The 14056-nt window shown below is 53.7% G+C and overlaps 1 protein-coding gene across 8 annotated transcripts in view; it reads right to left on the minus strand.

Annotated features, from left to right (window-relative positions):
- Positions 1-932: 932 nt before the first annotated feature.
- Positions 933-14056, minus strand: part of ST3GAL4 (ST3 beta-galactoside alpha-2,3-sialyltransferase 4) — a 33097-nt gene continuing 19973 nt past the window's right edge. For 4 of the 8 annotated variants that reach the window (XM_081799120.1, XM_081799121.1, XM_031025946.2 and 1 more), the window contains 10 exons: positions 9680-9755; positions 9295-9379; positions 8800-8880; positions 7610-7707; positions 7333-7393; positions 6696-6791; positions 6410-6599; positions 5569-5718; positions 1916-2059; positions 933-1614 (listed from right to left, as the gene is read on the minus strand). In XM_081799120.1, coding sequence (XP_081655246.1) covers positions 1528-1614; positions 1916-2059; positions 5569-5718; positions 6410-6599; positions 6696-6791; positions 7333-7393; positions 7610-7707; positions 8800-8880; positions 9295-9379; positions 9680-9695 — 1008 coding nt within the window. In that variant the 5' untranslated portion in view covers positions 9696-9755 and the 3' untranslated portion in view covers positions 933-1527. Of the gene's footprint in view, positions 1615-1915; positions 2060-5568; positions 5719-6409; positions 6600-6695; positions 6792-7332; positions 7394-7609; positions 7708-8799; positions 8881-9294; positions 9380-9679; positions 9756-13633; positions 13810-14056 lie in introns of those variants that run through there. The other 4 variants (XM_081799122.1, XM_006731334.3, XM_031025947.2 and 1 more) reach the window with 4 other exon arrangements.

Consider the following 14056-nt stretch of genomic DNA (forward strand, 5'->3'; position numbering starts at 1 on the left):
GGCTACTCCCACGCTCGGCCCAGAAGTGTGTCATCTTCCTCTGCTTCTCCCAGATCTCTGCCCCTCTTTATCTGTCCTGTCCCAGTCTCGCGGTCTCAAAACCTCAAGGCTGCAACTCTTTCTGAGAAAGCCAGGAATGCAGCTGTGAGTCCCATTCCCTGTGGGGGAGCTCCAGCTCTCCCTCCTGGCTCCAGATGTAAAGGAACAGCTGTGGAGGTGGCAAGATGCCCGGCTGGCAGCTAAGCAGGCCTGGGAAGATGGAGAACAAAACGGGGAGATACAGGCAAATGGCAGGGCTCTCATAATTCTAGAAACCCACGGAAAACAGCATTTTGTCCCCTGGCCCGGCAACTGGCTGGATAGGCTTTGCCAAATCCCTCAGACGCTGCCCAAACCCTGCCCATCCCAATCCTGGCAGCCTGGGCCACTGGGCAGGACCTTCTGTAAACTCCATTTTATGATTTCCACTTAATTTGAGAAAGGAAACTTAGCTTCCTTTGTCTTACTCCACCCCGTCCTCAAACACACACCTCCCAGCATGAAGTTTTAGAAAAGAAAGGCTTGAGAGGGAGCGGGGAGAGGAGGAGAGGGTTCTGCCATTCCCATCTGGCATCCTCCTGCCTCTCCCTACCTCTGAGAAGTAAACCAGGATGTAGAATGCCAGGCTGGGTGTCCAGCAGAAGCCTGCTCTGGGCGCCACCTGCTCTCCTGCTTCACCAGGGTGACAATGAATGACTTGGCACCGAGCACTGTACCCAGTAATTATTTCCTGAATGACCATGGCCTCCTCTGGGTCCCACAGGGTCCCAGAGACACTGCTGGTCTTTAACCAGCCTGTCTAGTGCTGGGGGCCGGCGGGGGGGACACTGTTGTGACTCACTTGCCCCCTCCATGTCCTCCCCAACCTGAAGGACACAGGGTATCACAAGTGCTTCCATTTTAGGAAAAATAGTTTAATGTTAGGTTTCAAACCTCTTTTCTAGATGAGGTCCCATTCTCCGTGGAACCCCCATCCCACTGCTCTTCCCAAGCCCGCTGGGAGGTAGCAGCCCCTCTCTGGAGGGCACCCACCCGCTCCAGACGCCCCTGCCCTCCTGGGAGGCCTGCTCTGGGTCTAGGCTGTAGTGGACCCAGCACTTCTGTGTTTTTATCGAAAGTGGGCAGAACACTGTATTTTGCCCCCTTTTCCGATGCCATGGGACCAGCCCGTGGCACATTCCTACCCTTTAATTAAATAGCCCATTAAATAAGCTCCCGGCCCTGGTGGAGAGGGGGTACCACAGCATAAACCCTGCGCCTCAGACGGCCTCCCGCCACCCGGGGGCCTCCACCCTGACCGGATCCGGCTGCCGCAAGAGCCGCCAGGGGCAGGGCCCCGTCTCAGGCCCGGCCAGTACCAGGACCCCTCTGCACACAGGGGAGGGAGAGTCCAAGCAGGTCATGCTGGCACCAGGCACCCCCACAGCCATGGATAGGGCCGCCCAGGTGGCAGAGCGGGCGGACTGATGGGTACAGCTCCTGCCCGAGTCAGAAGAACGTGAGGTTCTTGACTGCTCCCATCTCCAGCATCCGCTTGATGGCCAGGGCCTCCTGGGAGACATTGTGGCCTGACCCCTGTGGAGACAGCCAAGGAAGCAAACTGAGGGACTCCCAGGGACCTCCCCGGCGCAAGAAGGTCTCTCTGGTGCTCCCCACAGCCCCGCCCTTCTGGGGGCTCCCTTCCCTGGGCTGGCTCCCAGAAGGAAGGAAGGACCTGTGTGGCCAGAGACAGTGGACTCAGGCCGGGAGCCCAGGGGTCTGGGTTCCACCCTCCGAGTGACCTCACCACGAGCTGCCTCTGGGCCCCTGGCACCACTCTCACTCACCCAGTGTCCCCAGCTCCGCCCCAGCCAGCTCGGGAGCAGGGGCCACTTACCGCCATTGACTTGAGTGTGATCTGTTCGTAGTAGTGAATGGTCTGCTTCCTGTTGTGGGCATCTGGGTAGCCAAAGCCGGCGATGTGCACCAGGTCACAGAGGTGGAGGGCCAGTGTGATGGCCAGCAGGCCGGTGGTGGGCTTCTGAGGGACAAGGGGTGGGGAAGGTATTAGAGGGAGCCCTGCTCCTGTCACTGCCTTCTAGGCCAGCAATTTGCAACAGCCTTTTTTTTTTTTTAAGATTTTATTTATTAATTTGACAGCGAGAGACACGGCGAGAGAGGGAACACAAGCAGGGGGAGTGGGAGAGGGAGAAGCAGACTCCCCGTGGAGCAGGGAGCCCAATGCAGGGCTCGATCCCAGGGCCCCGGGACCATGACCTGAGCCAAAGGCAGACGCCCAACGACTGAGCCACCCAGGCGCCCCTGCAACAGACTTTCTTTTCCACGGAAATGTTCTTCATCTGGGCGGTCTACACTGCAGTCATGAGCCACATGCGGCTACCGGGCATGGGAGTGGGGCTGGAACTGAATCTTTCACTTTATTTAATTTTATACTTAATTAATTTAATTGACTTAAATTTAAATTTAAATAGCCACAGGTAGCTCAGGGCTACCAGACTGGGTAGGATAGCCCAACACAGCTCGGGGAGGGTTTGGGCCTTGAGGCATGATGACGGCAATCAGGATGACAATAATGACAATGGTAATTATCGTCATCATCTATTACCTTTTGAGCACTGTGTGCCAGACCCTATGTTAAGTATTTACCCCATATAATACGTGAGTGCATCCGATCCTCACAAAAACACTTTGAGGTAGACGCTATCATGGGCCCCATTTTACAGATAGGGAAACAGGCTTACGACTCTTCGCTCAAGGAATGTAAAGGTTCTGCTCTCTGCTTTGGAAAACCTCCCCTCTTTCAGAAAACCTGGGGACTCTCTCACTCATGGGCTGTGTGCCTCTTTTTGAGGGTGGGCTCTCCCGTTCCGTAAAGCAGGGATAGCAATACTGTTCCCACCCACCGTATGGGCCGCTATGGGGGCAGGGGGAGACATACTTTCTCCATCCCTAATTCAGCCACGGGGATGGGCAACCTGATACTCTAACCTCACAGACCTTGCCTTCCTCAGCTTCAACAACCTGCCTTCCTGACTGCTTCGGCTGCTCACTCCCATTTAGGAGCCGCTCCCTGGACCTTGTTGGCCCAGGTTTTTCCCAGGGTCCCTTCTGAGCTCTTCTGTCATTTCATCTGTCCCTTCCTGCCGGGAAGGGCCTTCTGTTTCCCTCCTGTTGCTTTGACCACCACTATGTTATCTTCTCCAGTCCACACCTTTGCCGAACCACATTTCCATGGCCTGCTAGCCAGCTCTGCCTGGTCACGGGCTCCTGAAACCTGCCAGACTCCCCTCTCCCCCTGTATTCCCTATACTAGTTAACCATGTTACCACCCAGCCAGCTGTCTAAGCTGGAAACCAAGAATTGTGATAAATCTCTCAACTTCACCTGTAAAATAAATGGTGTAGCAGGAGGTCCCTAAGAATGACCCTTGAGTGCATGTGGAACCTACAAATCTGAGACCTAGTACATTACAGTCTATTGCCCAACAGGTGCCCTTGGCCATAAGATAGAGAGATCATCCTGGTGGGCTTGACCTACTTACCCGAGCTTTTGCATCTGGGTCTAGAGGTCAGTCATGGAAGAAGTCAGGGGTGGGAAGCCCAAGAAGGATTTATCATGCCGTTGCTGGCTGGAAGGTCGAGGGGGCTGTATTGCAAGAAACCCGCAGCATCTCTAAGAGCTGAGGGTATCAAGGCTGAAAGCCAGCAAAGGAAATGGGACCTCAGTCCTGGAACCACAAGGAACTGAATCCCTCTGACAAGAAGGACCCTGGAAGCGTGTCCCCCCGCCCCAACCCCACTCCAGCCTCCAGATAAGAACTCAGCCATGCCCTGTTGGACTTCCGACTGCCAGAACTATGAGTCCATCCATAGGTATTGCTTTAAGCCACTCAACTGTGGTGATCTGTTAGGCAGGCAGCAATGGGAAACCGGTACATCAAGGGCATCCCTTCCTTTTCCCCTCCCACAGCCAGAAGCTGGATTCTGGTCCTTCCCCCTCTGCCACACACCCCATCAGGGGCATAAAACGCCTCCTCTCTGCTCCCCTCAACTTCACTTGTGCTAGAACTCAGTGCTAGAGGGGCTGGTTGGTCTTGTCAAAGGAAATACCTTTTTCCCAAGTCTCTGCATGATGGGCCCCATGACCCCTCAAAGGCCCAACTCCAAGACCACCTCCTCTGGGTGGGTGGGGGGCCTCCCAGCCAGCCCCACACAGAGGTCTGCCCCTCCTCCCAGCTCCTACAGCATTTGGAACAACTCTCTACTGGGGCATTCTGCCACTCCATGTTGCAACCTGTATGTTTATTCTGCTAGACTGAGTGTCCTTAGGGCAAGGTGATGTCTTACTCCCCAAGCATGCAAATGTGGGGCCTGGGACTGAGCAGCCATAAAAGGATGCTTTCAACATATGAAGCTGAATCATAGTAGATATTCAGTGAAGAATAAGATTCTTGATGCAAAATTTGGCAAATACAGTGAGCATCCACTGTGTACCAATCTCTGCGATAGGCACGTTACATAATTAGGTTTTTAAATTCTACAAGGGCCGGGCGCCTGGGTGGCTCAGTCGGTTGAGCGACTGCCTTCGGCTCAGGTCATGATCCCAGGGTCCTGGGATCGAGTCCCGCATCGGGCTCCCTGCTCTGCGGGGAGCCTGCTTCTCCCTCTCCCACTCCCCCTGCTTGTGTTCCCTCTCTTGCTGTGTCTCTCTCTGTCAAATAAATAAATAAAATCTTTAAAAAAAAAAAAAATTCTACAAGGGCCTTAAAAGGTCAGTACTAACACTATCCCCACCATACAGATAAAAAAAAACATGGCTGCAAGTGGCCGATCTGCCCAAAGCTACGGGGTAAGCAGGACAGCCGGGTCCTGGCTATGTTTACTAGTTACCTCTGACAACTATCCCACACAGCCTCTCTGGGGGCTCAAAAGGCACGTGTGGAAGTCCTTGGAAAGGTACGAGCTGGTAGCTAAAGCCCACCAGCTGAAACAAAAACCATAGCTTGCAAAACTGTACCATGACTCCCCAAACTGACATATCACACCAAAGCAGGACACACAAGACAAACTGAAGCTCGAGCTCCTTTTAACTCATTCTGACTAACCTGTTCCAAGATAAGATCACAGATGAAGTGACCCTAATTGTAACTGCAGAAACCCCAGTCATTCAAAAGTCAAGGCCACAGACTGTTCCAGCAACTCCCTAGTTCATAAATTCTGACCGTGCCTGCCAAAGCCTCTAACTCTGGCCGCAAGCCCTATAAAAACCCTCCCCCAACTCCCTGCTTCGCAGATGCCCCCACGGTTCTCAAAAGTACGCACCCTCCCTTCCAGCAGCCAAATAAACCAGACTGAATACCAGGGAGTGCAGCAAGGTGTGGTCAAGAGGCTGTCCCAGGTGCTGTTCAAATGCAGACTGCTGTCTCAGTTGTTACTTTCCCCTCTCCTGGGGTCCCCCAGGGCTTCCCAAGCCTCTAGAAATGTCCCACCCCAGAAACTAGAAACTCCCCTGCCTGCGGCCCACCATCACCTGCACCTGCTTAATCTTGCGTGGCTGTTGCATCGGCAGGCTCAGCAGTTTGTCAGCTGCAATCTCCATGAAGAAAGGATTGAGAATCCGAACTTGCCTGGGGTTGACGTCCCAGATGAGGGGAGGCTGCTTCCAGAAGCCCTTTCGCACCTGCGGGGCACAGGATTGGAAGGGAGAGATGACGGTGTGCGAAGACCTGTTTCTCAAGTCCAGCCTGGTGGTCCTGAGCCAGCAGATGGGGTCCACGTGATGGCAGAGGCCCCCAGGAATGCAGGGTTGCGAGGGGTAGGTGGAGGCTAGGCCCGCATCCAAGAAGGGAAGGACGACCAGAGAGGAGTGGGGAGAGAGAGGTGGGAGGGCCCTGCTCAGGCTGTGAGAGTATGGGGTCCCACCACTGCCCACTTCCAAAGATATTCAAGCAGGTGGAAGCGGCTTAAGTGTGGGGCTGTGTAAACACTTGGCGAAAATGCTAGATGGGACCCTTCAGCATCTGACTCAATGAGAGAAAGACACAGTGGACACGACCCGGAAGGACAGATCTCCTGTTCTAACCCAGCCCCCGTCTGGAAATGACTACTGACCAGCTCCTCTGCTCTCAGGTTCCTCACCAGCAAACACATATCCTGGCAGCTTCCCTGGCCCAGGCAGCCTCAAGCTTGGGGTGCCCCCTGACTCCCTTGCTGCGGCGGCTTCTCAGAAGCCCCACAGAACACGGAGTTCACGCCTTACCCTTGTGGGCTCTTTAGGACCACAGGGCAGACGTTGTGGAGAGTGCGGTCCTGAGACGGGCAGGGTCCCATCCCTGAGGCCTGACCCCTCCCCTCCCCGTGTCCCCACCCACCCTCTTCTTATCACTCAGGATGGTCTCAATCCAGTGGAAGTCCATTGCCTTGAAAGCTACCAGGACGAGGAGTGTGTCTGGGTTGTTCTCCACTTTGGGGTTGAAGTGGGCTGACTCGGGGTAGAAGAGACGCATGGTGGTCTTGGAGCCCACGTCCCCCTCATAGCCGGCCACTGGTGCGTTGTTCAATCTGAAAGGCGGGGAGGAGGATGTCCGTCACCCCGAGCCCCCCGGGCTGGTCGACAGTCACTCCCAAACAGAAGGGACGAGGGTCGGTCCTACCGACCTGATGACCACGTCGTACTTGTTGATGGCGTCTCCCAGCGAGCTGTTGCGTAGCCGGTGCCCATTCCCCACCACCACGCAGCGGCGACACTTGAGGCTGCCATGGGGAGAGGGGGATCAGCCCCAGGAGCGATCCCAGCTCCTGCCCCACTTAACTCCTGCCCTGGGTCTGCCCGCGGGCCTGGCCCCGGATTCCCTCCCAGGCCGCCTCAGCCCCCGATCCCCCAGGGCCCAGGCATCTCCAAGGAGTCCTGCTTACGGTCCTGCGGACTCCACAGCCCTGGGCTTTAAGGCGAGAGGGGACCAAGCAGAGCACGGAAGACGGAGGAGGGGAGGAGGGAGGGCTCCCGGTGGGGACCCGATAAGAAAGCCCGTTTCAAAGCCCCCTCGCCTGGTGCCCAGGCCCGCCTGGTGCCACGGCAATACCCTGCCTGCTAGGGCACCCGGATGCCCAGGCTCAGTTGCCGTGGACACCGGCGTCCCTGCCTCCCCGGGAGACAGGCAGGCTGGGAAGAAGGGTCAAATTGGCCGCAGGGGAGCAGAGATAGGAAGGCTCGCTGGGAGGTGCTGGCCCATGACTGTCACGTAGGGGCAGGAGGGAGAGGGCGCTCAGCCTCAGGGCAGGACTGTCTCCTTACCTCTGGATGCTCTCTGGAATGGAGTAGCTGGTGATGGCTAGAACCCGGAGAAGCAGGTCTTCTACGAAAAGACGCAGATTGGGAGGGGCCCATGACAACAGCTAGCTTTCCAAAGGCTGCCAACTTTCCCTCCGCTGCTCCTCAGAGCCTCCACTGCCCCTGCTCCTCCCCTCACCCCACATCAGAGCCTGGCTCAGAACGTGGGTACTGGGACCGCGGGAAGCAAAGAACAAGAAGCAGTGTGGCCGAGGGGAGCCCACCATCCGGCCGCTCTTACCACTCCCTTTGGTCCCGTAGGGCAGCTCATAGGCAGACGGCGTCTTGACCCAGAAATAATCCTTCAGCTGCAGGAAGATGGGCTGATCTCGGGAGTAGCTGCACAGAGGTGAGAGCAGGGCGGGGATGAGAAAGGAATTCATCTTCAGAGAAAGACAAGTATCATATGACGTCCCTGATATGAGTAATTTAAGAAACACGACAGAGGATCATAGGGGAAGGGAGGAAAAAATGAAACAAGATGAAACTAAAGACGGGGCGCCTAGGTGGCTCAGTCGTTAAGCGGCTGCCTTTGGCTCAGGTCATGATCCCAGGGTCCTGGGATGGAACCCCGCATCGGGCTCCTGGCTCAGCGGGGAGCCTGCTTCTCCCTCTGCTTCTGCCTCTCCCCCTGCTCATGCTCTCTCTCTATCTCTGTGTCTCAAAGAATAAATAAAATCTTTAAAAATAAATAAATAAATAAATAAACCAAAAACTAATGATGTACCATATGGTGACTAACATAACATAATAAAATATAATTAATAAAAAAAGTAAAGTAAAATAAAAAAATTAAAAAAAAAAAAAAAGAAAGGGATTAATCTTGAAGAAGCCAGAATCAGGGTTGGGTCAGGCCCCTGACTAATAGTATATATAGCATATATAATATATAATGTAATTATATAATATTTAATACTATAATAATATATCATATATATTATGTATTTACATATAATATATATTATATATTTATATATTTAAGATATATACTATATATTTTAAATATATAATACATATTTATATTACATACTTATAACATATAATAATAAAATAAATAACAAAATATTATATATTATGTATATATCTAATATAGAATAACATTGTATATAATAAATATATTACTTATATGAAATAATATATAATAATATAATATTTTGGGCCCTTGCAACCTCCAACTCAATATATAAATTATATTTATATATTGTATGATCTTGTATATAATAATATAATATTACATATTATATTATATTACACATACATACATATGTTCAAGGGCCTCTCTTCCCCTCACGGGCTCACCTAACACATGTCCACTAATACGTTTCCCTCCATCTAAGTCAGCACTGAGGCCCCTACCCTGTGAAACTCCCCATCCACCTCACCCCGTGCCTTGCCCCCATGCCCTGCCTCACCTCAGCCTCAAGTACTTACTTGCCAAACAGCTTAGAGGCCTTCCTCTCTGCCTCACCCTGGAAGCACGGCTCCTTCTTCTCTGGGATGGGAAAATAAAAACTAGAGACAGAAAAGGAGAGGAGGCAGGGGCTCCAGTCAGACCTCTCGGGGCCCAGGGGCCAGCATCCCAGGCAGCCTCAATCTTCTCCCATGACATTGGTCCCAAGATCCCAGAGAGTGATGTGCAGGGTAGAATCATCTCAACCCGTTTGCTCTGAGACCAACTCATTACAGATCCGGCTCTCCTTTCTCCTGAGCTCCCTGGGTGAGGACCCTGGGGAGGCATCACAGACCCTACCCCCAAACCCACTGCCTAACCCTCCCGGAAGGATTTCATGCTAACAGCTGAAGGGAGGGGTCATACCCTGGCCCTCTGAACCCTCCTGGCCCCACTAGGTTCACCACCCCATGACCCTCCATCCCTGAGCCCATTCCTGAGAAGAACCGATGGAAGGACAAGGAAGCTGGACTCACAGCTCAATGTACCTGTCTTCTCGGGAGATGGAATACCACACCATGACGACCAGGACCAGAGCCAACATGGCCAGGAGCTTCCAGCCTGCAGGGCACATGCACAGAGGAGCTAGACAGAGACAGGCAGGGACAGCCCCAGTGCACCGACCCTGTTTTGGGCCCCTGCAACCTCCAACTCTAGCAGACCCGGCCCCTGGCTCTTGCCCAGCCAGAGTTTTCTAGCACTGGGGTTGGGCCTGTGTTTCTACTGTCCTTCAAGATGGAGAGAGGGCCCCTTGGCTATCTGCATGTGCCTCCAGAACCCCCAGGGGGTCGCAGGATGATGCTGAAGATTGCTTCTGGGTGCCCATCCTTCAGGGTGGGAGAGCCCTGGGACAACACTCACGGGACTTGCTGATCATGTTTCTCAGCAGGTAGCAGGGTTCCTGGGGAGAGCTGTCATCCCGGCTGCCTCGGGCCACCTAGGAGGTTAGGAGTCACAGGTGTGTGGTCAGCTCTGGAAACCTACCTAGATACTAGAGCAGGACACACCCACAGCCTGCCTTCCCTGCTCCAGAAGGCACAGAACTGCTTCCAGCGTGGCCATCCAGAGAGCGGACATCCTCCTAACCCCTCAAAGACAGCATCAGGGGTCCAGGGGGGGCAAGGGAACCCAAGTCCCACTCCTCAAACGTGAGGTCCCACGCCAGACTGGCCTACTCCAGCTTCTCTGGCGTGGTTTCTCTGTACCTTTCCTCAGTTTGACCTGGGAAGGGCCAGCTCCAGGAGGCAGATGGGAACCTCAACCCACGTTTTATTTTATTTTATTTTTTTAAAGATTTTTAAAAATTTATTTATTTGACAGAGAGATAGCACAAGTAGGCAGAGCGGCAGGCAGAGGGAAAGGGAGAAGCAGGCTCTCTGCTGAGCAGGGAGCTCGATGCGGGGCTCGATCCCAGGACCCCGGGATCATGACCTGAGCCAAAGGCAGCCGCTTAACCGACTGAGCCACCCAGGCGCCCCTCAACCCACCTTTTACATGGAAGTGAACAGTACAAGGGTGTGATCTGTATTTTATGCAGCTGAGGTTTATCTATTCTCCGCCATCCAAAGCAGTCCCTTAGTTCTGGCTCCCACCCACCTCTCCATCCTCAGTCTCCCACTACTCCAGCCAAACGCATCCACTCAGGCCAGGCACTGGGGGGAAGGTGGACTATGGGATGGTCCTCCAGCCCTTCTAGACTCTGGCTAAATGAAAACAGTGTCCAAGCCCTCATCGTCCCAGCACTGGGGGAAGCTCCGTGAAGGCAAGTCTTTGAATGGGAGCGCAGGGAGGAGGGAGGGTCCGGTTGGTCAGAGGAGATGGGAGACCCTCTGGGGTAAGGGCGAAGCCGGCATGGCAAGGACAGGGCTCTGGAAGGGGGTCAGCTGTTATATGCACATAAGCAAAGAGGTCCCTACACACAAACTCAGCCAGGGCCACGCTGCAGAGACACGGGGGAAGGAATTCAGGCAGCTTGCACACAACACCAAGAGGTGTGGGACGCCAGGCACCATTTTTGTCATCCATGCAGTGTTCCCCAGTCACCTGAATAAGAAGAGTTACCCTGGACCGCTTCCTGAAAACAGATTCGAGGGCTCCTCCCGGGGATTGCTAAATCAGACGGGGCGGAATCTGGGACAGGCATTTTCACAAACAGCCCAGGTGATTCTTATGATCCTCGTGGAAAGGGAGGGAAGCTCTAGTGTTTATGCTCTCTCAGGGCGACCTGGAAAACCTCACATTATTTCTTCAGGGCAGGAGACAGCATCAGGATGAGAGCTGGTTTTTGTTAGAAATCATAAATCAATTATCCTGAACTTTGTCCTATGACGGAGTCAATGTTCTGCCCCCAGGCTCCGCTCTGAGTCCATAAACACCAAGAATGAGAGTCTTGGGAGGGGGCGGGATGAGGGGTAGGGACCAAGCCAGACACCCCCAGGAGAGTCAGGAGCACCCATCCCCAAACCCCAGTAGGGATGGAGGATGACCCTATCCAGTAAAGAAAAGTTCTGGATTTGTAGTTAGAAGACGCCAACGAAAGCCACGGTTCTAGTAACTTCCCTGGTCACTCCTCCGAAAGTGGTATGTCTTCTTCCATACCTACCTACAGCCACTGCCAATTCATTCCTTACCCCTGCACGGTCCAGAGCACTTTTCCTGATCTCTACCGAGCTTAGTTACTTACTTGCTTGCTTTCTGTCTGTCTTCCCCACTGGAAGATGAGTTCTGTGAGGGTAGCAATGCGGTCTGTCTTGTTCCCAGCATCCAGCACACTGCCCAACACATAGCCAGCGCTCAGGAAGTACTGATGAATAGCTCCTTGGGTTACCTTGGGAGTCACTTCTCCCTCTCTGACCCTCAGTTTCTTTGGTTGTAAAACTGGGAAGTTAGCCTAATAGATGCTTGCAGCTCAAAATACATTTATCAGATCAGCACCACGGGCATCACTAGGGATCTTATTAGAAATGCATAATCTCGGGGTGCGTGGGTGGCTCAGTCAGTTGAGCGTCCGACTCTTGATTTCTGCTCAGGTCATGATTTCAGGGTCATGAGATGGAGCCCCGCGTCAGGCTCTGCACTCGGTGGGGAGTCTGCTTGGAGAGTCTCTCCCTCTATCCTCCCCGCCCCTCCGCCTGTGCTCTCTCTTTCTCAAATGGATAAATAAATCTTAAAAAAAAAAGAGAAATGCATGATCTCAGGCCCCTCTACACAGACAAAATCAGGATCTGCATTTGAATAAGATCACCTGATGAATCATATGCACATTCAAGTCTGAGAAACACTGGTTCAGGTGGATGTTTTTGACCTTGACTGAACAGGAGAATCACCTGGGGTGCTAAAAATTTTTAAAAATAAGAAATAATTAAGAGCGTCTGGGTCCCACACCTAGGAATTCTGACTTGATGTGTCTGGCCCAGCACCGGAATTTGCGCAAACACCGCAGGGTGGACAACACCACATAGAGCGAGCTCCACCCTAACTGAAAGACACAGACTCGGCCGCCCTCCAGGCCCCACCTGGGTGGAGGAGACCTTTGGCAGTGGGGGTGAACAGAGCTGACTGGCCCAGATCCCGAGCAACAAGACAACTAGCCCTCTTTGACCTCTTCCCCAGAAAGCGTGCCTGGGTATGTCTTTGTTCCCAAGCGGTGCTGGTGTGTGCGAAGCAGACCGCCTAGGCTTAGAGCTTGCTCCAAGACCCCCAATCAGGGGTTTCACCAGCCCAGCCTCTCCCCTTGCTGGGCCAAGCCAAGGCCAGAGCCCAGCAGCCACGGACATTCGGGGAGCCCAAGCCTCGGGGCGACCCCCAGCCTTCCCCCAGCCGCTGGCTGCCCCGCATTATTGACCAGGCCGTCCGGGTGCGAATGGCCACAGGCAAAGTCACAGGGGAGTACCTGGGCGCGAGAGCAGGGCTCCGCTCTACTCATGTCCCACGCGCAGCAGCGCCGCCTGCCACCCACCAACCACCAGGGAGACCAGCTCACCCAACACATTAGGCCATGCTGACCCCGGGGCAGGGCGTCTGCATGCTCTCAGGTGATCTGCCAAATCCACAGTGTCCCTCGCTGACCTGAGGCTGTGACACTGCCCCAGACCTTGCTGAAGGGCAGAACGTGGGGCCCAGAGGGAAGAATTAACCCCCCATCCCTGTAAGCAGCCGCCACGCCTCATGCTGTAAGGACACTCATAGCCTCACACGCAGCAAGTACCCAGCAGCTACCTGCTGGAGCGAGAGGAACAGAATGCATATCCGCCCAAGGGCACAACATGATGCCAGGTGCCTCAGAGCCCTGGGGCCCATCAGAGGGATAAGGCTGAGTGTCCCTGAGCAGGAGCCTGGGAAGACCAATGCGGGCGGAAGCAGAGCCTCCATTCTTATTGGTTCAGAGACCTTGAGCAAGTCACATAATCGATATCACCATCCCTTCGGTTCTGTAGGGAAAAATCTAGAGCTGCCTGCCTGCCCCGACTAGACTCAACCACCCCTCCCGTTCCCTCCTAATCCCTCCACCTGGACACCGATCCCTGGCTCCCCTCCCCAGTACCGTTCGATCAGGGATCCCCTTCTGCCTTGTCTCTTCCCGCTCTCTCCGCTTCATTCCTCTCGAATAAACAGACTTCAATCTCCCTCCTCCTCAGAGAAAACAAAGCCCCTCTCTGCCTCTACGTCCTCCTCCAGTTACCACCGCACGTCCACACTTACCTCCACTGGCCAGCCCTCTGCATCTGTGCTATATCCACTCACGCCTTTCCTGGACACCACCCCTGGCTCCCACCCCAATTTTCATACAGAAATAGCTCCTCCTCCTGAACCCACCAGCAGCCTCCTGTCAAGCCCGAGGAAGGTCTATTTTCCCTCTTCTTCCTCCTCTGAAGACTTTGATACTGTCAGCAGATGCCTCCTTCTTGGCTTCTGGGTCAGGACTCTCCTGGTTTCCCTCCTACCTTGGTGACTGTTCTGTCACTCCCTTTAAAGGCTGGCCTTCTCCAGGGATCTGTGCTTGAACTTTTGCCCTCCTGCCTGTTTGTTTGGTTTTTTTATGTTATGTTAATCACCATACATTACTAGTTTTAGATGTAGTGCTCCAGGATTCATTGTTTGCATATAACACCCAGTGCTCCATGCAATATGCGCCCTCCTTAATACCCAACACCAGGCTAACCCATCCTCCCGCCCCCCTCCCCTCTAGAACCCTCAGTTTGTTTTTCAGAGTCCATTGTCTCTCATGGTTCGTCTCCC

This window comes from Leptonychotes weddellii, chromosome 11, assembly GCF_054177405.1.
Source record: "Leptonychotes weddellii isolate Sample4059 chromosome 11, ASM5417740v2, whole genome shotgun sequence".
Taxonomy (NCBI): domain Eukaryota; kingdom Metazoa; phylum Chordata; class Mammalia; order Carnivora; family Phocidae; genus Leptonychotes; species Leptonychotes weddellii.